This window comes from Musa acuminata, chromosome BXJ1-3 (assembly GCF_036884655.1).
Source record: "Musa acuminata AAA Group cultivar baxijiao chromosome BXJ1-3, Cavendish_Baxijiao_AAA, whole genome shotgun sequence".
NCBI lineage: Eukaryota > Viridiplantae > Streptophyta > Magnoliopsida > Zingiberales > Musaceae > Musa > Musa acuminata.
Window position 1 is genome coordinate 37,843,360 of NC_088329.1, and position 21,641 is coordinate 37,865,000.

General features: G+C 37.5%; 3 protein-coding genes across 11 annotated transcripts in view; 1 reads left to right on the forward strand and 2 right to left on the reverse strand.

Annotated features, from left to right (window-relative positions):
- Positions 1 to 64: 64 nt before the first annotated feature.
- Positions 65 to 4,436, reverse strand: LOC135627998 (probable choline kinase 2). Of its 2 annotated transcripts, XM_065134514.1 has the most exons (7): positions 3,778 to 4,435; positions 2,700 to 2,821; positions 2,424 to 2,619; positions 1,592 to 1,709; positions 1,397 to 1,444; positions 526 to 626; positions 65 to 433 (listed from the first exon to the last, which is right to left on the reverse strand). In XM_065134514.1, exons 1-7 carry the CDS (start codon positions 4,156 to 4,158, stop codon positions 326 to 328), a joined length of 1,074 nt encoding a protein of 357 aa, XP_064990586.1. In that variant the 5' UTR covers positions 4,159 to 4,435; the 3' UTR covers positions 65 to 325. The 2 variants fall into 2 exon arrangements, 1 of the variants encoding a protein (XP_064990586.1); XR_010492747.1 differs by lacking the exons at positions 65 to 433; positions 526 to 626 and adding an exon at positions 1,817 to 1,880 and having other exon boundaries at positions 1,424 to 1,444; positions 3,778 to 4,436.
- A 2,277-nt stretch (positions 4,437 to 6,713) lies between these two features.
- On the forward strand, positions 6,714 to 10,319 carry LOC135584609 (uncharacterized). 4 transcript variants are annotated; one of them, XM_065134525.1, is made up of 3 exons: positions 6,714 to 6,831; positions 7,958 to 8,626; positions 9,919 to 10,319. In XM_065134525.1, exons 2-3 carry the CDS (start codon positions 8,076 to 8,078, stop codon positions 9,986 to 9,988), a joined length of 621 nt encoding a protein of 206 aa, XP_064990597.1. In that variant the 5' UTR covers positions 6,714 to 6,831; positions 7,958 to 8,075; the 3' UTR covers positions 9,989 to 10,319. The 4 variants fall into 4 exon arrangements, with proteins under 4 accessions (XP_064990597.1, XP_064990610.1, XP_064990603.1 ...); XM_065134538.1 differs by having other exon boundaries at positions 6,816 to 6,939; XM_065134531.1 differs by having other exon boundaries at positions 6,831 to 6,967.
- A 472-nt stretch (positions 10,320 to 10,791) lies between these two features.
- Positions 10,792 to 21,641, reverse strand: part of LOC103979272 (regulator of telomere elongation helicase 1 homolog) — a 23,002-nt gene continuing 12,152 nt past the window's right edge. For 3 of the 5 annotated variants that reach the window (XM_065134559.1, XM_065134565.1, XM_065134566.1), the window contains 11 exons: positions 21,350 to 21,436; positions 20,327 to 20,386; positions 19,990 to 20,105; positions 18,645 to 18,702; positions 18,470 to 18,572; positions 17,900 to 17,973; positions 17,435 to 17,802; positions 17,181 to 17,334; positions 15,213 to 15,358; positions 12,914 to 12,991; positions 11,524 to 11,661 (listed from right to left, as the gene is read on the reverse strand). In XM_065134559.1, coding sequence (XP_064990631.1) covers positions 11,658 to 11,661; positions 12,914 to 12,991; positions 15,213 to 15,358; positions 17,181 to 17,334; positions 17,435 to 17,802; positions 17,900 to 17,973; positions 18,470 to 18,572; positions 18,645 to 18,702; positions 19,990 to 20,105; positions 20,327 to 20,386; positions 21,350 to 21,436 — 1,248 coding nt within the window. In that variant the 3' untranslated portion in view covers positions 11,524 to 11,657. Of the gene's footprint in view, positions 11,281 to 11,415; positions 11,662 to 12,913; positions 12,992 to 15,212; positions 15,359 to 17,180; positions 17,335 to 17,434; positions 17,803 to 17,899; positions 17,974 to 18,469; positions 18,573 to 18,644; positions 18,703 to 19,989; positions 20,106 to 20,326; positions 20,387 to 21,349; positions 21,437 to 21,641 lie in introns of those variants that run through there. The other 2 variants (XR_010492752.1, XR_010492750.1) reach the window with 2 other exon arrangements.

Genomic DNA, 21,641 nt, shown 5'->3' on the forward strand with positions numbered 1-21,641 from the left:
ATATGGAGTCGAATTAGCAGTAACTTTAGACATCATGCTTCATGGGAACTGATGAGTCCAATAATGAGAACCAGCCCTCTACTGTGCATTATGCATCCCAATGAGCAAATATAGTAATGGACGGACATTGTCCCGAAGTATAGCAGAGAGTTACTAATACAAGGTAGCAGCAGAACCAAGAATTTACAATACCATGGCAGTGTTCCATTATTCTTTACAGATGTAGATTTGGTGCGAATGGCACACAAGACATCATAAGCATTATTAAGTTGGCAGGATCGGAGCACTCTTCCAGTAGGCAGAGTCGAAGTCCTCTTCAACCCGACTATCCATCAACGCCGGGATACAAGGTTGCAGACTTCTTCAGCCAGTACTGCTGGAACCTCTGCCTTGCGTACTCCATATAATCGAAGTCTATTTTGTTTACATGTTCCTACCAGGAAAAGAGAATCGATCATCCGTAAGTGTAGAACACGTATGATTACCAAAACCAACAGAGAACACCAGAGACATGAAGCAGCTTACAGATATTATTCCCCACAAACCCCACAGGAGATGGCTTGCCAAAGCATATTTCTCAATATTCATCAGCAGATTCTCAACCTCGGTGTCTCCTGGTTTCTCACCTATTAAGAAAAAGAGATGGTCTCTCTCAGATGTCAAAAGATTTGGTCCTAGTCGATATTTTGACTGCATTCATTCACAAATCATATGGTACAAGTGAATAAACTCGAGGTAAAAGCACACTGTCATGGCATGACAAGTTTCACAACTGAAAATAAGAAATATTCTACCACAAGCAATGAAATTTTGCTAAAACAGATTCTTGTAGTTTATTTTTTAAAATTCTCAATGGATTTGTAGAAATTGTGCATTATTATCTTTTTCTCAATTGAAGCAAGTTAACAATGTCACAAATCTGATTAGCCCCATCATTTGCAAGAGAATTGCAATATATCTCTTTCATATTTCTGATCGGAACAATGAAGTCCACTTACCCATTTCACTACTCAGTATGTTTTTGTGCATCTAAAAAAATATGGTAAGCCAATTTAAAATGTAACACTCATTATAAAATGTAATATCATCACTAAAAGTTTACCATCTGTAGTTCTACCTCAAGTATGATAGCTTGTGTTTGAATCGATATGACGAGCAAAGAAAAATTATTTTCATAAATCTAGACAAATAACTATGTTATGCTCAGTCTTTCAGGAGGCATGTTTTTAATTGATGTTACTTCATATTATGACTATGTTACTTACTTGACAAACAACTTGTATCCCATCGAAACTTCAAAATTTTCAAGTATGCAAAGCTGTTAACTTAGTGAAATAAAAAGCTAGTAAGAGACAGTGATGATTCTATTTGTGTCAGTGGTTTAAACCTTCTTTACCTGAAGAACCAAGATATAGCTTTACAAATCTTTGACGCTCCTCATGATCTATGCCATAGTAGACACAAAGTCAGACTTTGATGACATGGTGTTAATCTAGTTGATGTTAACTTTTAACTTTGATGAGTCATAATAGAAAAGTAGGAATATAGATACATATTCGAAAAAAAGAAAGAGTACAAAGAAACAAATCACCTGGATATTTGCTATAGTCCAATATGTGAGGCGTTTTGCTGTGGTAATCAGCAGCCATCTCGCAGAAGTGATTAGCAAGATCATATGCGACAGGGTTGAAACTTGCATACTCATAGTCCTGTCAGGAACAAAAACAACGAAATATACAGATGCATAAATCAAGTCTATGGTAGTTGGATATCCAAGCAGTGGATATGGGGGACAAGGGTCAAACTTGAGAAGTACCGATATGCTGAAAACAATGTCCAGGTGAAGAATTGTTGGCACTAAATGGTACAACAGTAACAGGCTGCCATGTTAATCCAGAACAAAGCTTAAATGTTTGTAAGAAAATCTAAATCGTTCATAATCAAAGACAACAAAATGCAGTTGCAAGCATGTGCCAATCATGTAGTATGCAAACTAATGATGTAAGGGTTACTTCAGATGACTAGTTAACGATCATGTTACTGCTCAAAATCCAGAGAACTGAAAGGTTTGCTCAATGTATATTAGTTAATTTCAACTGGAAATCATTTCTTTACCAAAAATTTCTTACATCACACTTTTTATGTAAGAACATTGAGTATCATTGAAAGATTAAAAAAGTAAGTCCACACGTCTAACTGTCAATATTGGTACATATGTTAGTTATTTCCACTTGTAAGATAACATGGTTTAGCTATTATTAATACATGTCATCTCCATATTAACAGATAGTGAAGGAAAAAAAACTCACTGTATTATTTACCATGACCAAGCAATGGTAACAAGGGGAACCATGAGCATCATTTACTTAGTGTTGTAGTTTTAACTGAGTGAGATTGTATGTATTGTTGACAGAACAACTTACTATGATAGTCACTACTCTGGTCTCTTCATCAATCATAATGTTGCCATACTGAAGGTCATTATGGCAAAAGCCAATCCTCTGATCCTCTTCAGAAAGTTCATTCTCCAATGTCACGATCTCCTCCTCTAATCCGTCCAAGCAAAACTCTTCAATTTCTTCAGCAGGGTAGAAGCTCTTGGCTACTTTAAGCCAGCATCTACGAAAGAAGAGTCAGCATCCAAATATGGCAACGATTTCATAAAAGCACATAATAGCCAAAGAATTCCAGCACCATACCTCAATCTGCCCCAGAGGAGTACAGTTCTGTGACCAGGCATATCAAGATCATGGAACTCTCTTAACTTTGATGCTATGAGACCAGATATTTCTGGGTCACGAAGGTCAACAGCAGAAAGTGTCTGCAATATCCAATGTGACAAGCAGGATAAGAGAAGATCTTTATCATCGTGATAGTATTATACTATTATCAACCAAATGCATTCTCTACTCGTATGGTTTTCACTTCCAGCAGGGAGAACAATGAGAAAAACGTCCGTAAAGCAATTATAGGCCCAAAAGATGTTCTTATGGTAAATGATAATTTCAGACTGCAAGATATTGGAGAATCTCTTTAACTCTATCCAACAGCACAGATATGTATGTGGAATCAAAGGAACAGAGAAATGGTCATTTGCAAAATATTTTGTATAAAAAAGTTACTGTATTCAATTTAATTAAGATTCTTTTCCTTTTCCTTTAACTTTTGGATAAAAAAGAGGGTGCTTCAGGTACCGGCAATAATGGATATAAATTCTCATTGATATCAAAGTTCGCTTATGGGAATTGATTTACTTTCATGAATTTTCTCAATCAACGTGGAAGCTTTTTCTTTACGGAATTCAATGCTGAACTACCAAATCAGATGCCCGAGATTTCGCACCCGTTATAAAATCTAATATTCCTCGTCTCTATACTTTTTGTCTTAAATCAATCAAAGAGGATCCACAGTGACGAAAGGTTTGCATAAATCAAACAAGCTACATGCTTCAGTCTACATCCACATATAGTGGGGGAAAATGCCGAAGTCAAATTCTTGACATCACAAGTTACCAAAATATCAAGAAACTCAAGCGAAAGCAGATAAAAAGATTCTAGAAATTGGGAGGGACAGGGATCTTTGTAAGGAAATCACAGAAGCACATCGACTCGCAGCCAAGAAAAAACGAGGAAAATAAAGGGGATTAATCGGAATAAATTATTCCGCTTCGGAGTTATTTGGTATAGATTAACTCGAATTCGGAGAGAAGCACCAAAAAGAACACCAACCAATTTTGTAATTTGTGAGGAAACGTAAAAAAATCATGATTTTTCGTACCCTGGCGTGAATGAACTCCTCGACGCGGCCGTTGGGAAAGCGGCCAAGGAGGAGCGGCCCCTGTCCGTGCCTGGACAGACACTCGAACGTCCGGATCTCTTCCTCGCGGTCGAAGAACACGTCCACTCCTTCGCCGTAGATGCGGACCAGCACCGTATGGGGGCGTTTCCCGGCGGCCGTGGCGCAGGTTGGCCAGTTGACCTGGTAGACCTCATTGGTCAGGGCTCCCTTGAGGGGCACCACCTCGAGCGCCATGGAGTCGGCCACGTCGCACCAGCTGGAGGCTAGCCGCTGCAAGATCCCCCTCGCCTCCTCGGGAATCCTTCCTTCCACCTCCTCCTTCCCCCCACTGATGCCATCCCCAACCACAATCCCCACCATTTTGTGCTTCTTCTTCTCCTTCTGGCTTCTTCTTCCTTCTTCCGACGCGAAATCAACGAGAAGATTCCGATACAGATTCTTGCCGGATTCAGGAAGATTCACTGACCACCACCACCTAAAAATGGAAGCAAGGAAGGAAGGAATCAAGAAAGAGGATCACACGTTGCTGTTGACGGAAGACGATCAAGCCAATGGCGGTCCGGAGGCGGGGGAAGATGAGGAGTCGACCCGCGGGCGGCAAGGTTGGTGGGAACGGGGCCGCGCTAAGTACTGGCTTCGAAGCGCAGCAGGGAGAGGTATATAAAAGCAAGACCAGCACGAGGTGGGCGACCCAACGGCCTGCCTTCACTCGCCATCGGACGGTCCAAGCAGCGACACGATGGAAGGACCTTTCGACGATGGCGACGTGGGGACACGCGTCTAACAGGTCGACCGATGCCTGCTGCATCGGACGGTCGTCATCCGTCCCGCTCTCTCGAATCGCGTACTTCAAAACAAACGGACCATTCCCGTATTCCGACCACCCGCCACGATGAGACGCCTTCCATTACTGTCCACGCATTCAAAGCGAGACGGACCCTGTTTTTAATTGGACAACGACGTCCTGGGTCGCACGGGTCCCACGTGCCTTGAGAGGGGTTTGCTTCTTAACTCGGTAGATTATACGTACACATTTAATTGCATTATATACATATACGCACTCTCCACATAGCAAAATGTTCTATACAGGACATGCACACTTAGAGAGCAGATGGGTTGGTGGATGGTGACCGGACACTTTGGAAACGGGAGAAGAAGAAGAAGACATCAAATCTGATAGCAATCTGCTTTTGTAAACCAAGTCAACCATGAGAGCAGCTCGCGGAAAGCTTATCCATGTACGTGGCGTCAAAGATAAAAGAAGTCGGCACAGTAGAGGTCGTGTTTCCTCGTTTCAGGAAGAGAAACACTGAGATCAAGCTTAGTTTAGTAGTATTTTTCCAATTGCTTCGAAGAATTGGCGTGGTGTCGAAATCATAGACGGAAGACTTTTGACTAAGGAGGCCAGTTCTACAGTTCTTGTGCTCCAGCATGTCAAACACATCGCAGAGAAAAGTCTCCACGGAAACGATAACTTATGTTGATGATGAAAGAAAGGTATGTATTTCTATTGCACGATAAGATTCGTTTGTTCACATGAAATGGATAGGCATATAAAATATCACATTGTACTCGGAACTCCAGAAAAATCTCTCAGCGCTATATCTGTAAAGATAAATCAATCGTCACATTGCTGAAGGTTCTATGCAGATAAATACTGGCAAAAGGTGGACTGTAAGTCTCAGAACATTTGTGCTTGCGGATTTCATGATGATGATGAAGGTTGTTTTGATGAATAGAATCACTGGTTATATATGCCTGCGTGATCAGCATAAGGAGTAAGGGAGGGAGGTCTGAGGTCACTCGACTACTTTGGTTCGATACTCTTCCACTGGGAGTCTTTTGTTGGCTCAAGAGCGACGTTATATTCTTTATCAGAAAGGAAAAGAGCTTCATTCTTCATAAAGTCATTGACTCTTTCTTCCGCCATTCTTTTTCCGAGAAGATGAGACGAGGGATTCTCCCATCTCTCCCACCCTTCCTTTGCTCCTTTATCCTCGTTCATATCACGCAAGAGCATGATTACACGCTATAAATTAAGCCGGTTTTCTGACGATAAGATCATACCGTATCTCTTTCCATCAGGTTTCAGAACGAGCAGAAGCCACACGGCGTAAACATTTCATGGTTCAGCCACCCTTGGCTGCAAATACTACTTAGCTTTTGCAAAGACGGACAGAGTGCCGCTGCTTTCTCTCGATCGCGTACATGTTTTCTGATGCCAATTGCAGCAGGAGATATGCGTGCTTTGTAGTATCATGGTTCGGCACTGTCATCTCTGTCTCAGAAGCGGACAGGTCTACAGTGTTATCCATGGTCGCTGGTCAACAACAAAAGGGAGTTGCAGTCTTGCCAATTCCCAAGAGACTCCTGGCCAAGCTCGATGTAGTCGAAGGTGACAGAGGGAGGAACAGTAGTGGATGAGTCTCATCATTATAGCCTAATAAAAATCATGTTCTATGCCTCCAATTAGGTGGAAAGTAGAAGGATACTCCGCTCTGATCCGTCCCCGTCGAAGTAATCATGCATGGAGCGTTATTTGGTTCGAGTCCAACAGAAACACGACGTAGCTAATAACAGCATGGCCCAATACGGCCCGGTTTTAGCCCAAACAAATCGAATGTGATGAAGATGGGCCATCTAAATCTTAACATGGAACGATATAGGTGGTCCCACCAACCAACCACTGTTATATGTTGACAGAGATCAAATATTTCGGATCCGACTTGTTGAGTTGGCCCCATGCGCGAACGATGCCATATTATATAACGACATGTGTCATCAGCATCATTATTTTTGCTATTATTATTATTATGACCAAATAATATTTTGACACAAATGATGACAACTACGTAACGTGATTTGGGGGTAAATAAAAGAAAATAAATAAATAAGAAATGTTTGGTCTACTTTCGTATACTAGTAGTATAAAGATTGGGTAAAGAGGGTAGACGGCGGGTGGGGTCTTCGCTCTTCGGCCATAGCTTCGATCCCTTTCCTTTTCTTGAGGACGCGATGTGATATGCCGCCCAGGTTCGATCTCTTCCGCCCTTTGTTTCGATCTTCTCGTACTTTGTGATCCTGCAGCCTCGTGGGTTTGGCGAGCAAGCGGTGATAGAGCCCTAGATTCGCTGATCTAGGGTGAGAAGAGAGTATGGGATTGGAAAATGTAGGATACCGATGCGTGTTTTCTTTTCTCTGTTTTCTTCGCTCATTTTCGCGCTACTGCGTCCCTTCGGTGATTCGTTTTCCGTTTCCTTGACAAAGTTGTTCTTTTTCTTTCGTGGGAGGTGATATTTCTGCTTTTGCGGATTGAGTGAGAGATGGGCTGATGACTGCGGTGGTAATTTGGCGTTGTCGCCATTCTATACTTTGCATTGGCGTTGACCATTCGTTACTGCGCTTTATCTCAGTAACTGTATGTTACTTGCACTTGACGGGGTAGCCGCAGATCTAGTGAGCGGTTCCTGTTTAGATCTTATGTAAAGAACCGTTCTTTGTTACCTTCTTTTCTTTTTCCATGTCCTCCCTATTTCGGTTATTTTTTGTTTTGCATTTTCATGAAAAGAACATGAGAGATAAGCACTGTCACCATGGCAGTGAACTCTTTTGCTACTAGCTTGCTGAATGAGATCTTTGAAATAAAATCCAAACTTGTCAGGAAAACTTTTGGATTGAGATATTTGAAGTGACATGAAATAAAGCTTTGAGGAAGCCTTCAGCTACCCACCTTCTTGACAATAGTTACTACAATGTTCTTTAGCATACAGCCATTTAATATGGTTTAGAAGAGCCTCTCATTAAGCCTCGTATAAAAGTTCTCTGCAGTTAAAAGTTTAAGAATTACCTGCATTTCTCTACCGCAATGTTTCGACATGTCATCTTTTGCAAAAGTCTTAATTTAACTTGTGTGACAGTCATACAGTGTAGATTGTACAGGCAAAGTGAACTGATTCCTCTGTGGACATTAACTTTTTTTAAGGTGGATATCTTAGTTACTTTGATTAACTTTTTCATTCCATATGAGACTTCTTTCCATTTTGATGGTCCAATTATTCGGAAATACCATATCACAAAAGCTGTCTTATTGAATTTATAATTCTGTATAAGTTTCTTTAGAAGCAAAATGCCATAGCATTCTAATGAATATCGTTGACAGCTTGCATGAGTGAGCATTGAGATGGATAAGCAGCAGACACTCATTTCCAAGAGAAGTCCTTCCTTACATCAACTAGGTTAAAAGACGTGTTGCTTATTGGATTAGATCAGCAACAGAAATGCTTTTTGCTGTGGAAGGAGGAGGATTTTTTTCCTCTTCGGCATCAGGGTACAGCAATGGTCTTGCTCTTCTTCTTCTTGGCCGGAGAAATGAGGACAAGCCTATAAAAATTTCTTCATGGAATCACTACCGATTGGTTGAACAAGAAGTCGAGGCAAGTTCTCAGCTGGCTTCTAATAATGATCATGCTTCTTGTGGATGTGCCTCCTTTTCCTGCTTTGGTTGTTCTTCTGCAAGACTTGATGAGCCATATTCCAGGAAGGTTAGCCTTGTTCACCAGTCTAAAATTCCATCAGATTCATCACCTTCGTCTGATAGAGGCAAGTTAACAATCAATGATGCTGTCAAGTGGGATGAAAGAAAGACTTGTCTCAAGAGCAATATGAAGAAGCCCTCCAAAGGTTATTCTATGGTATGTGAAGCTGATGATGCTCGTGAGTTGTTGGAAGAGGCAGACAACAAGATGTCTTGCTGTACTGTAGGGAGGAAAGTTCAGTGGACCGACAAATGCGGAAAAGAGCTTGCTGAGATAAGAGAGTTTGAAGCCAGGTATGTTTAAGAATTGTTAGTGAACAGCATTTGGAGTAGTATGACCATATCACACTTCTTATAATCAGATCTACAACATATTCATCATTGTTGTTGAAAGTAAAACCCTATGCAGCTTATGTTTATCTAGTTTTAATTATATTGTTTTTGTTTCATGCCTTCCTTACATATCATCAGAGATTTAGTTCACAGTGACTCTTTTTTTTAAATTATGCTTGTTGGGTTTAATAACATTCTAGTAGTTTGTGGAATTGCATGAACTTGCAAACTGGCTTTCGTTTCATGCATCATCTACATTACAGGGAAAGGTAATACATGTATGAATGTTCATGCATGCATAAGCATCTTAGCTTGCCTTTATTGTTTTCAACTATGTCTTAAGAAACACCGTAGAGACAAACATTGATTACCATTCACTCTGTTCATACTTTAATCACGTTCCTTGTAAGAGAACATTGATGACTAGGAGAAGGTTCCTCTAATGTACATTTTCATCATTGAATTAAAGCAGATATATAGAGCTAACATCCAATGGCCAAGGTCTGGGAATCAGTGCTTCAGATGACCCTTATAGATGCTTTTACAAAATATTTTTGGTGATTGTTGTAGAACCAGTAATTTATGTAGTGTGTATATTGACAAAAAACAGAAAATTCCCCCTGTAGTGTGTCTGGATGTTGTATTTGGATTGTCAATCTTGTTCTGGTTCATCTGCCCTATTGAGAAGAGTTATGTGGCCTCTTTGATTCTTGCACACCTTCCAAGGTGAGCTCAATCAAATCCTGCTTATTTTCTTGAAAATCTATCAACTGATTAAGCATGCATTTGCTTTAAGTTTGATAATTTCTGACAGTGATTGCGCACTTTGTGCTCAAAATAATCTAGGCAAACTGTTGGAAGGGATTAGACTTGTTCGGAGACGTGATATTGTGTTTATGTGTTGCCAATTGAAAGATTTTTCATTTTTTTTAATCTTAAGAAGCTCATGGATGAGAAGCCATTGGCCATGGTTTAGATATGTGCAGATTTTACCAATGTCTAGTTTTTTGGATCTGGATTTTGCTTCACAGAGCGTGTGTATCTTCTATCAGCTGTCTGGTGTCGTAATTATCATGAACCGTTCAGAAAGTATGTTTTGATAACACACATCTCTAGTCAATTTACTTTTAAAGTTATATTGTTCTTTATAATGTTGCACGACACAAAATAGGAGTTGCCCATTATTGTTTGCATATGTTGTATGGAAAACAAGACTCTGACCTTGTCATCATCTGACCTTCTAAATTTGGTAGTGATGATGGATTATCCGATGATGATTTTGAAGGCGAAAGTTTCAGAAGATGCGAATGTGTGATTCAGTAGGCTTCATTTCTGCGCAGATGAATCAGTCGAAACAGACCAGGCATGAATTGTTGTCATCTAGCAACTGCAAAGCTCGCTTTTGTGCTACTTTTACAGAATTCCGTCTCAGTGAGTTCTTGAAGAAAGGAGAAACCAGGAAAATCTTTTTTTTTTCCCACATTTATTTGTTTTGTTGGAAGTCCATGTGTCAGTTACCCGCTTGTGAAATTTTGGCAGTGTGCACTTTTTATCAATCTTAGCCTACAGATTTGTAGCATAACCCTTTTACTGCTTACAGATTTCATGTTTATACTACTGCACAAAACCTTTATTCCCGAAATCTCATTGCTCAGATTCTCCTGGATGCTTGTGAGGCTTTAAAGATGTTCGTTTTCAGATATTGCCTTAGATAAATACTGATGCCGCACACAAGTAGACCAACTAGCAATTGCTAGATCGGTGTAGGATAAATTCTCAAATAAAGTGATTCTCGTATAGTACTTTTATTTTTAAATAATTTCATAAAACATCCATTTCTTGTAAAAATAAATATTTTTTCCTTGCCTTCACTCTCACCTCCTTACACTGTCATCGCCATCCTCATGCTCGCCAAGGCGACAACGAGCGTAGGAAAGGCTCACGCGCCCCCACCAGCAACCCCCTCCGTCAAGGTGATGGACGCAGCAAAGGGCGAAGGCGACCAGAGGCCCTCGCGTGTGGTCTCAAGTGAGATGATATCATCATTTAAAAAAACGAAAAATACTTCCATGAAATTTTTTTGAAAAGAGGGTGCTAATTGAGAATGTTTTGAAAAAAAGGGATAATGATGCGAGTAACAAAGTTTTCCAATGAAGAAACCCATACACCACTTCCGGATCTCTAAGAACAATCTGCAGAACCGATAGGCTTGGAATTATCACCAAGATCCACGGGTGTCTCTAGATTTACACTCATATGAAGTGGCATTGCAACTCTCACAGATAATTTAGCACAGCTTATCGATATCCTCTACTTTAGGCCTAGTCAACCGTTGTCTCGTCTAACCCAAACTGCCTTCTCACGTTTGAACAGAACAGGCAGATAGACCAATTGTCTGGCTTACAGTATAGTAAAGCCCATCATCAGCTAGATTTAATTATGCTGCTCATCCGCTGTACAACAAAGAGTGACTCCTCCCGGGGACAATGTTTAAAGAAAATAAACACTGACACATTCGATGAATAGAAGGATCAGGTTTGTCGATAACTCAAGACCCACGGACTTCCTCGTGGCACATAATATTAGCTGCAAAAGATCCCCGATGAAGTGTGAACCTATGAAATGGAAAAAAATAAAATCAAGATGGTCCAGTCTGAAACTGTCAAATACATGATCCAGTATAATAACATAAATCAGCAACCAAAGTTGTCTTAACAAAGTAAAATTAGCAACTAACATTGCTGTCTTACCTCTCACTAGATGCTAATATTTGGCTCATGTTTCACTCTTGAATGAGCACCGATTGCATAATAAAGAGACACTTGATTCATCAAAAAAAGCTTTGAGACAATAAATATTCTGCATCTAGCCATAATGATTCAGCAAGGGTGCTTAAATAGGATAGAATACACAATTTGAAGTTGCACATGTACAATAATGCGGATATGTGGATAGTTCCAGAAGCTTGTTGTATTAAAGCACTGGATTCAATTCATCTGCAGAAGAATGGAACACTGATGCATAATCATTGAGGCAATAAAATATTTTGTAAAAGAGGAAAATTAAAAACAAAGAAACAAGCATAGATGCTCCAACTATCACCCAGTTTATTCTAAAATTGTGTCCATTATCTTTCTAGTTAGAATCTAGCCAAACTTTTAACAAAGAATCATCTTGAATTCATTTTACAGAAAAAAGGATCAAGAGAACGCATACAAAAATGAACCTTCCAAAAATCCTAAATTAGCACCTCATAGATTTTCCTTGGTATGCTTTATTTATAGGTACAAGGAACACGCAACGTTTATAAAAACTGTCTCAAAATAGTTCAAACAATTAAGAGGCTACAAACTCAAACCACAACTAATCAATCTACACTCAGAACTCCTAATCAATCAAAACTATGTTCATGTGCAATACATAATATAACACCTGAAAGCCAAAGATTCAAACCCTACAGTAAAAATGAAGTATTGCTGAAGACCTAAAATTTTATGGTAAATTGTTAATTAGGGTTTTTTCTCGTATTAAACATCATCATCATCCTTATTTGCAGAAAAAATCTTCAGTACTAATTTTACTTGCTTAATGACCACTCAAATCATTTTTTATTATACATATTAGAGTAATTGTTTCAATTACAGATTTTTAAGCAATGTACCTGGAATATTTATGAAACAGGTTAAGTTACTAACAAGAAAAGATACAAGGACAAGTTTGCCTGAGGGCATTGTTACACTTGTTTAATTGTTGCAACTAATACTCCCAGAGATCATAAACTTTCCATGTAATAAAAAAGGAAACATAGATAACTAAAATGCTCGCAAGCCCCAATCTAATACATATCCATGTTGACTAGTACAAAACACAATCATAATATCTCACCATAACATCTCTTTTTGAAAAAAAAAAAAAAATACTTCCCTGTTCTTGTCAACCTTCAAGAAGCTTCAATAATAGACAAATGCATAAAGGAAGAAAGCACAATTAATCTCTATTTTATTATGTCAAAGACAACCCTTCTATCATCTGTCAAGGATCAAAAATAATATTTCACCACACTAAATTTGTTTGATCAATCTTGACATATTGCTAAAGCCACAGATCCTGTTACAGCCTAAACTCATGACAAGCGAGGGACTGAGTAGAGCCACAGGCTTTGTCAAGTGTCAACAATCAAATATGAAAGAATTTGATGAAAGAAATTTTAAACTTAAATCAGCAGCAAAACAGGTAGCATTTTCTTACACATCATTGTTCGTGCCATGAACTCTAAGAAGCTGCTCATAAATGGGATGATATTTTGCAGGAACAAAATCCTTGAACCTGTTGGGAGTGAATGAGAAAGCAAATGGTCGCGCACTTGTGTTAGCATCTTCTTAGAAAAAAGGTATGGAGAGAAGTTGAACAAACAGGAATAGTTAGTCAGTAAAACAAACAAATGGACCATGACAAGTACTATGGCTGATAATATAGGCAAAGGAACAAACCCAAATGCCTGAAACATATGGTTGCCAATACAGACTAATTATCAGTAACACATGTGCTGCTTGATACAGAAGCAGCGGGACTAATAATTAAATCATTGCTTCTATTGAAAAACAACGCTACTACAAACCACAGAGACAGGGAAAGAAACAGGTGCACATACAATGAGAGACCAATGTCATAATGCCTAGAACTACTACCCAAAAATCTACTATGAGCTACAAGCACAGTTCTCAGGACCAATTTGCAAATGACAAATGCAGAAGAATTTGTTTTCTTTCCTTTTATCAATTTACTTTCTGAAATATTCAACAGAAAGAGAAATGATTCCTTTATGTTAGTTCGGAAGTAGAGAATAAGATAAATGAAGATCGTCTAGGATGAATAAAAATCATCAAAAATGATATTGAGAAAGTCCAAGAAAGATATATCTTGCAATGATAAGTTGTGTTAAAATAGAAAATAACAATGGAAGACAAAAGACGTGGATGAAATACTCATTATCCAAGTGTTTACCTTCAATGTAGGTTGGATCAATTATAGAGCACCAATCAAAAATTGAGAAAGCTCAAATTGACATAAAGAACCTCAAATTCATTACAATAAACAGCATCCATCTCAAAGGCACAAAACCAAAGGATCTATAGAGCATAACTACCATGACAAGCCTCAGGAAAACAAATAAAGGCAGATCTAAGTGTGAATAGTACAAAATGGGTGCATAACAAGACACAAGGTCCCAACTAAGTTGCTAATATAAAAATCAGCATCTATATATATACAGCACTTCTTGGACTAACAAAAGTGTGAAGAACAACAGGCATACGTCCAAAAAAACCATGCTTGATTCATTAGCAACTCATTTCCAGCCATTTGCCTTTTGACGATTACATGAACTAAAATACATTAAAAAAGTAAAATTAGATGTGTGCAATAGCTGATATGTTTTTTGCTAGTAGAAACCTAAATAAGTGATCACAGATGCACAGATTTAAGTACAATAAATATATTATTAAGAGTTGTGCAACTCCATGTCAAGCGATTGAATGTCTTATATGCTAACATTCAGCTTATGCAACACACATGGATGAGACAAGGAGATTTTGATAGTTAGGAATGGTCCCGGGATTGATTATTCCTGCACCTGACTCTTTTCAATAATTTGAAAAAGGAGGTACTCTGCCACTTTAGTGTGACAGCACAGTTAGCCATGGAAGAATTTCACCAGAGAAACAAAACATCCAGTTTCACCAGGCATTTGTGCCATAAAGCCAAAATTAGATGTTTCAATTTAATAAAATATGCATCACAAAAACAGAACACTGACAATGATGAATGACAAATGCTAACTGTACCGACAAGATGCTTGATGTATGCATATGCACACCCATACTTCACATCTATCATGCCAGTCTTTTGCAGACCAAATGGGACATCATGGACAAGGTTTTCTTGCTAATCAACCTTTCACACAACCTGGCACGTGAGCTAAATGAACCAGGACAACATGATAAAGTATTGGACATGCCACACTTGGAAAAGGGCATATCAATCTTGCATTGAGATCATATTAGATATCATAGGCACCTTCGAAATAAAAGTACGCACCATGGAAAGACTTGTAACTTACAGCTTCTTCAAGACATCCTAGGCATGGAAAGAATTTACAGAGCTCGACACATATTATTAACTGCAACCAATAAGATGAACCTTTCTGCCCTTCAACCAGTCTTTAAATTTTTAAGTGAGTTCCTCTACTACATAGACTCGTGCTATGTTTTACAGGGTTGACATCAGGTTCAAAATCAGTTGTAAATTATCCTAAAACCCTTTACAGAGTCTTAATTTTAAGAATGGCATTAACAGGAAGAGGTTTAAATTATGCTGATGAACATGGAACATTTTAGATTGTGAAGAGTATAGCATTGATGCCCATGTCAAAATATCTTTACAAGAACCAAAATTCCATAAGTTATCAAAAACTATGCTTTCCATTAACATCAAAAAAGGCCAAGCAGTTTTAGATGAAATTCTTTTAAGACAACTTAAATGGAGTTACCTCTCGAGAAGAGAAAATCTCCCAGGACTTGAAAATAACTTTGCAATGGACTCCAGCAAAGGTGTAATTTTCATTGTTTTGGATTTTAATGCCTTCATGAAGCCCACAAACTCCTTATATTCTGCAACAGTAAGCTTTTCTTGAACCTGTGAAAAATATCAACAGAATAAGCATACAAACTAAGGCAACACCACTGTAGTCCCTATAAAGAGAATAATTAATGTTGTGGAACCAATTAGTTCTACTAAGAAAAACTTGCTGTAGATTCAACCACCAAAACAAGTTGCTCATTTCCACTTCATAAACAATAAAAACTGAAGAAGGTTTGGAACTTCCGGTACTAATTCATAATGCAATTATATGCATTGGAAACACAAAAACATTTCAATGAAAAGAAAACTGCATCAAAATCTTCAGCAAAGGAATGTCATCAAGTATGTGGAAATGACCACAGATTATAGAAAACACCATTTCAATTTTCAGGATCTATGCAACTCAACTATAATTTGATGTCTCTATATATTGCCACCAGATGACCCAGTTTCCAATTACAACTTGGACAGATCAAAAGGTGAAAAAGTTAAATAAATGAGACAACACAGTAAAAAATAAAAACAACACCACATGTTTAATCAGTACCAATGCTTTCTTAGATTTTTCAGTTTAAGTTTTGCATAGGGCCATTACAAGCAATTTTTTTTACATTTAATATCACAGGGTTAAAGCAACTTTTTGTATATCAATCCCTAAAATCTACATGATAAATTCATCTACTCTTAGATATCTGGATATCCATGGCTAGAACTTAATTCTGACACCTATGCCATTCAGTAATATTGCATAGTAAATTTGAAAGCTTAAATATCCAGAAAAAACCATCTATCTGCTTCTTGTTCCTATTGCCGGTTCAAAAAGGTCAAAAGGTGAAACTTTGTACCACTTTCCACTAATGAACTCATAAGCCTCAAATTAAACCATTGATTCACTCACAACTCCATACTTAACCATCGGTAGTGTTGATTCAAGTAAGTGATGGGAGTATCCTTGCATTAAGATGAAGCTTTTCAGCATGGAAATTTTCCTTGCATTAGTATGAAGCTTTTGACCCATCCTTGGTGGAACTATCATATGTCTCATGTTTAAGGGCTTTGCCCACTAACGCTAACAGATAAGAAGAATATGTATTAAGGAAGCTTTTCAAATCTTTAGTCAGAGAGAAAAGGATTGAATCAAGGTAGGAAAAAGCCAAAGTAAGGTTGGACAACGATAACTAATATGTAAATATGAAGTGTCAAAAGCATGTTAGACATGACACATCTGGGATATGTCTCTTAGCAGTTTAGTATATAAAATGATTCAGCAATAGAAGAATGAGGTTTTAGATTCCAATGCACAAGCACTTATAACTCAAGAAAAATAACAGACAAATGGATGAATGTAGAAAAATATGAAGGCAAGAGTGAAGATAGCCATCATTTAACATAATAAAGATACACAGAGGATTGTTGTTATCAGATAATTTTTAAACTCAATGGTAAACCTTACACCATAATCGGCCAAGTGCATTTTACTAGAAACTAGTTGATAATATTTTTCTAGTGAATTATTATGCAAGTCACAAAGGAACTAACTTGGTGCATACCAGTTGTATAATATCTGCATGCTTGTAGCCTATGACAAAGATTTATAAGAAAATAAACTATAAAGATAAGGAATTTTTAGTGCCTGTTGACTTTCTATATAATCAAGTTGCATTAATTAGCAATCAATTCTAATAGGCAGCTGATGGTTCATGTCAAATCTCAATTCTTCCATGTGACAAGATCTGATAGCCATCAAATGCCAACCAAAACAAGCAGGGCACTATACCATCAAATTTACTATATTAAAAATCAAAATTGACTAGTCATTATCCAAAAATGGTCAATTAAACAATAGTACTAATAATAAAATAAGCACGAAAGTAACCTGCATTAGAAAAGCAGAACCACTAGTTTTATCAGTACAAGGTATAGAGGTATTATGCTTCTCCTTATGTGATGTTGGTTGCTGAAAAGTTTCTTTCACAGTGTGAACATGTTGCGTCAGCCTAACACTGGTAGAACTCCCAAAATCTGCAGGCCTACATGAAGAAGTTGTAACAATTGTATACAATGCATCCCAAGGTTAATATTTATTGGAGATCTCAATTAATGTACCAAACAAATAACCAAATAACCAACCACTTTGAATCTGTATCTTTTTGACATTCAACATTATCAACCGGTTCCAATGTTTTAGGCCTTTTTGCAGAAGTAGCTGCAAATGCAACCTCACATGCTTGTTCACTCGATGATGTATCATTTGCCAAATCAATCACTACAGTATCCTGATACTGAATATTTTTAGATATTCCTTCCTTGAATGGTAATCTCTTTTTATGGCAGAAGTGATTTACTGAACGTTGCAAGGTCGAGCAGAACCCAAGTTCATTAGAAACCGATGAACGGTTGGCGGGAACTATTTGCCCCAAATGATCAAAACCACTACTTGTGTTAGTTGAGAGCACAGATGACAGTGACTTTCTGGAGCAATGTTCAGTATTAGGCGCCTGGCAAAAGAGAGAATAGGTGACTATTAGTAAATTAAAAAAAGTGCAGGTCAGTCAATATTAAAAATTTATTGAAAGTAGAAAAGACAAGTTGTACCAAGGAGGTGATAGACTTCAATGATAAGGTCTTCTCCAGAGGCATCAAAGATTTCTCTGCCACGAACATTTGCTCTTTTCTCAACATGAGTAAGGTGCGAGTAAATGAAAGTTTCAATACCGAAGATTTACTTAAAATTAAGAAAACATTTAGTATAAATAATCAAGCCAACGCCAGTACAACAAGAACCCATGAGGTCAAAGCAAGGACAAAAGGTAAAATATCTCATTTGCAGTTTGTACCCAAAATGGACCAATGTCATGGAGCTTAACCAAAGCGTATTGCTACTCCAAGTCAAACATGCAGAAGCAAGCAAATCGGTAGCATAAGTAGATAAGAGTCATAAGACAAACAAAATCCATCAAAAAACTAAAGCTGGACTGCTGGAGTAAGAATCACAAAAACATCAAAGGTCTGATATGCAATTATTTACTTAGGGGCACAAATCAACAATAATACACCAAGACAACTTGATACAGCCACCACAACAAAAGACAGAAGGCCTCAACTATGTATGAATTAAGAGAAATGAATAATTGATGGCTAAATAAGGATTCAGTTGAGTGATACCCTTAGTGCAGCTTTTAGCTAGTTTTGGTTTCAAGTCGCAAAAGTCTTTGTCTCGAAAGAATCTAGTCAATGTGAAAACTACATCCCCAAACTTGGGATAGCACTGCAAAACAACATGAGAACCAGTAAGGAACTGCATAAATAAAAAAGACAAAACAAGAATCTGCCACAGAACCTTGATATGAGGACGGAGCCAGTATGACATTTGACACTGCCAATTTTGTTGAGCAAACCTAGGCAAAAGGAATAGTACTTTGACATATCAAAATATGGAAAACTAAACTAGGAAGAGCATATGCTAGAAACTCTAAACCTGCTTGCTATGTAAAAGAGGATTAAAACACAGGAAAACCCAGAGGTAGGCATGAATTTTCCATCAAGAAAAGAACACAAGAAAATCCAATTCCAAGAAACAAATAAAACTCATTCAGTGGAGCCCAAAACCGAAAAATCAACTCTTTAACAAAGGTCTCAAAGGATCAGTTCGCAATATTTCCAGACCCAGCACGAACTATTTGCAATCCTGATTGTCTTAAGTGCAATCCTAATTCCTAACCTAATAAATTAGAACATGAAATGCATCTGTTAGCCACAAATGAAACAACAAAACCCCTAAAAGAGCATTACATGGTCCAGAACAGTCAAAATATGTATGACAAGACAAACAAACCCAAAAAAATATCTGGATAACAATCTTTCAGACAGATCTAAGGATAACCATCCAAAAATCAGTAGACTGCAAGACACTCAAGAAACAAATGTTTTCCTGCACATATATACAAAATCGGAATGGTCTAAGAAAGAATTATAGTTTTATGTTCCATCAATCAATAAGTCACTTGGTCTATAGTTGTTCAAGTCCCATCCATCCGCACGAGCTTGGTACAGGAATGGAAAGCATTTACATTATTTTTAGTTGGCTGAGCAGGGCTAGAATAGAAAAATTACACCTATTCAATTTCTCAGCAAGACATGGATAAATGATTTTAAACAATAGCACAGGTCAAAGAATACAAAAGTATTCTACAGTGAGATATATTAATGCAGTGAAATAGTGATGTTGGCTAAGCCTATGGTTTGTGCTACTGCTACAGACCTTGTGAAGTAAGACATTCTCTCTCTCTCTCTCTCTCTCTCTCTCTCTCTCTCTCTCTCTCTCTCTCTCTCTCTCTCTCTCTCTGCTTTAACTTTAGAGTTTAGACTATAAAGTCATTATAATTTTGGATAAATAGATAAAAGTCACAAGTTTTTGAATTGCTCGTACAGTCTATGCAAATCTTACGTTCCTCATACTGAGCTTGGATGGGGCAACCCTAGTTCTTATATATTTTGCAGGTTAATCTTGGTCAATATGAGAGACAGAATGTTCTGGGTGATCTGGAGATGGACATGAACAGCCAACAAGCTCTATTCATGTGGAATTTAAGACTGCCCTCAACCAGAATTGGTCCATGGTCACCACTAGCTTAGTGTATAAATTGGGGATCACCAAACTTCCAGAAAATTTTGATTATAAATACCTTTCATCGCAGAAAACAATTGCTCCATAATCATGACAATGTCTAATGACACGGCCAACAGCCTGATTCACAGCCCTTGCAGCTTGCTGGACATACCACTCCTCGCCAGTGAGAACCTGTAATGATAACATAAAAAGTCTAAAGTATTGAAGGTAATAAACACTAATCTAGATCCCTTATGGAACAACTGGAACTAAAAATTTATCTATCAACAAAAAATAGATATGTATATCTAACAATACAGATGAACTTCGTAAGCTTGAAAACATACAACTAAACCTTGCTGAAATCAGGATATTTGATTTATTATTTTAATTAACTCTAACTTTCCTTTTACCTTAGATTGTTTCTTTTGCGATGTAGCATAGTGATCCAAGTAATCACGCTTGAGACGAACCTACAATAAAAATTCATAGTAGAAAAATCAAAAGAAAAAATATTAGTTCTAACCTATCGATGAAGCCAGAGAAAAGACAGCTGAATTGACCAGCTTGACAAGTGCAAGGATCATTAGGTAGGCATCTTAATGCCAATTACAAATTGGCAGCAATAAAATATTCAAGTATTATGTTGATACATTACTTGGGGCACAAAAAACTTTACCATCTACACTAATGATTCTTATTCTCTTGGTTGTGATGTCAATATATTATCATTATAATCAAAGGTCACGAGGACAAGGCCTGTGAAATTCCATGTGATCTTTTCATGAAAATCAAACTCACCCTCTAGTTGTGACCACCAAAATGTATGTTGATAACAGCTATAAACATTTGTCTATTTCTTGTTCTAAAAGCAACAAAAAGAAAGGGAGATTAAAAAAACCTAATGCTTTGTTCTTAATTATAAAGCATGTATACATTCTTGGCATATATTATAAGCTGGACAAAGGTAAATGTCTACAGTATCATGACAAAAAAGAATAAATCTCAAGTCATAAAGCAAGAAAAGATTCCAGGGGACATTTCCTTCAATGAAGAGGACTGAAATGTCATGCAACAACAGCAAAAACTAAAATTCCAACCTATATTTCTTTAGAAGTTCTTGTCACTGACCTACAAAATGAAAGAAGAGAATTGAAGATCTTTTCTAGTAAATCATATAGGAAAAAATCTTAAAATGTAAAATATCATTAATGAACTTTTTTCTTGGTAGTTCATCCAAATGATCTGGAGAGCAGCAACCAAAAGATCACTTGTACTGTTGTACAATTCTATAGGTATATTGCAATTCATCTTCAACATGAGCAAGACTTTGCTTGCATATAGTGCTGCTATCTTGTTCTTGATCACTAAAATAACTTTATAAACATCATATAAGTACATAACTCAATTCTAAATCTTTCATTTGAAAACCAAACCTTGGGATCAGTCTTTGTAGAAAAAGGCAGGCCAGTAACTACCACAGCTCTCCCAGCCCGGTCAGCAAAATCAAGACCTTCACTAACCTAGACATACAAAGAAAAAAAGAAAATCAGGTTAAGTGCTGAAGGGCATAGACAAAAAAAGAACTTTAAGCTCAACATGAGTATCTATAGCAGCAACTTCGTTTATCAGCATTATATCATTACATGGAAATAAATGTTGAGCATAGCCAAGATTAATCTGAAAAGATTTAAGATTATAAATGTTTAGCATGCCAAGATTAATCTG

Excerpts from the sequence above, each read along its gene's own strand:
- LOC135627998 (XM_065134514.1), bottom strand. The coding sequence starts at position 4,158 with ATGGTGGGGATTGTGGTTGGGGATGGCATCAGTGGGGGGAAGGAGGAG. Across the intron at positions 2,620-2,699 it reads CTCCTCTGGGGCAGATTGAG|ATGCTGGCTTAAAGTAGCCA; the intron begins GTATGGTGCTGG and ends CTTCTTTCGTAG. Across the intron at positions 1,445-1,591 it reads GGACTATAGCAAATATCCAG|ATCATGAGGAGCGTCAAAGA; the intron begins GTGATTTGTTTC and ends ACTATGGCATAG.
- LOC135584609 (XM_065134525.1), top strand. The coding sequence starts at position 8,076 with ATGCTTTTTGCTGTGGAAGGAGGAGGATTTTTTTCCTCTTCGGCATCA. Across the intron at positions 8,627-9,918 it reads ATAAGAGAGTTTGAAGCCAG|TGATGATGGATTATCCGATG; the intron begins GTATGTTTAAGA and ends TAAATTTGGTAG.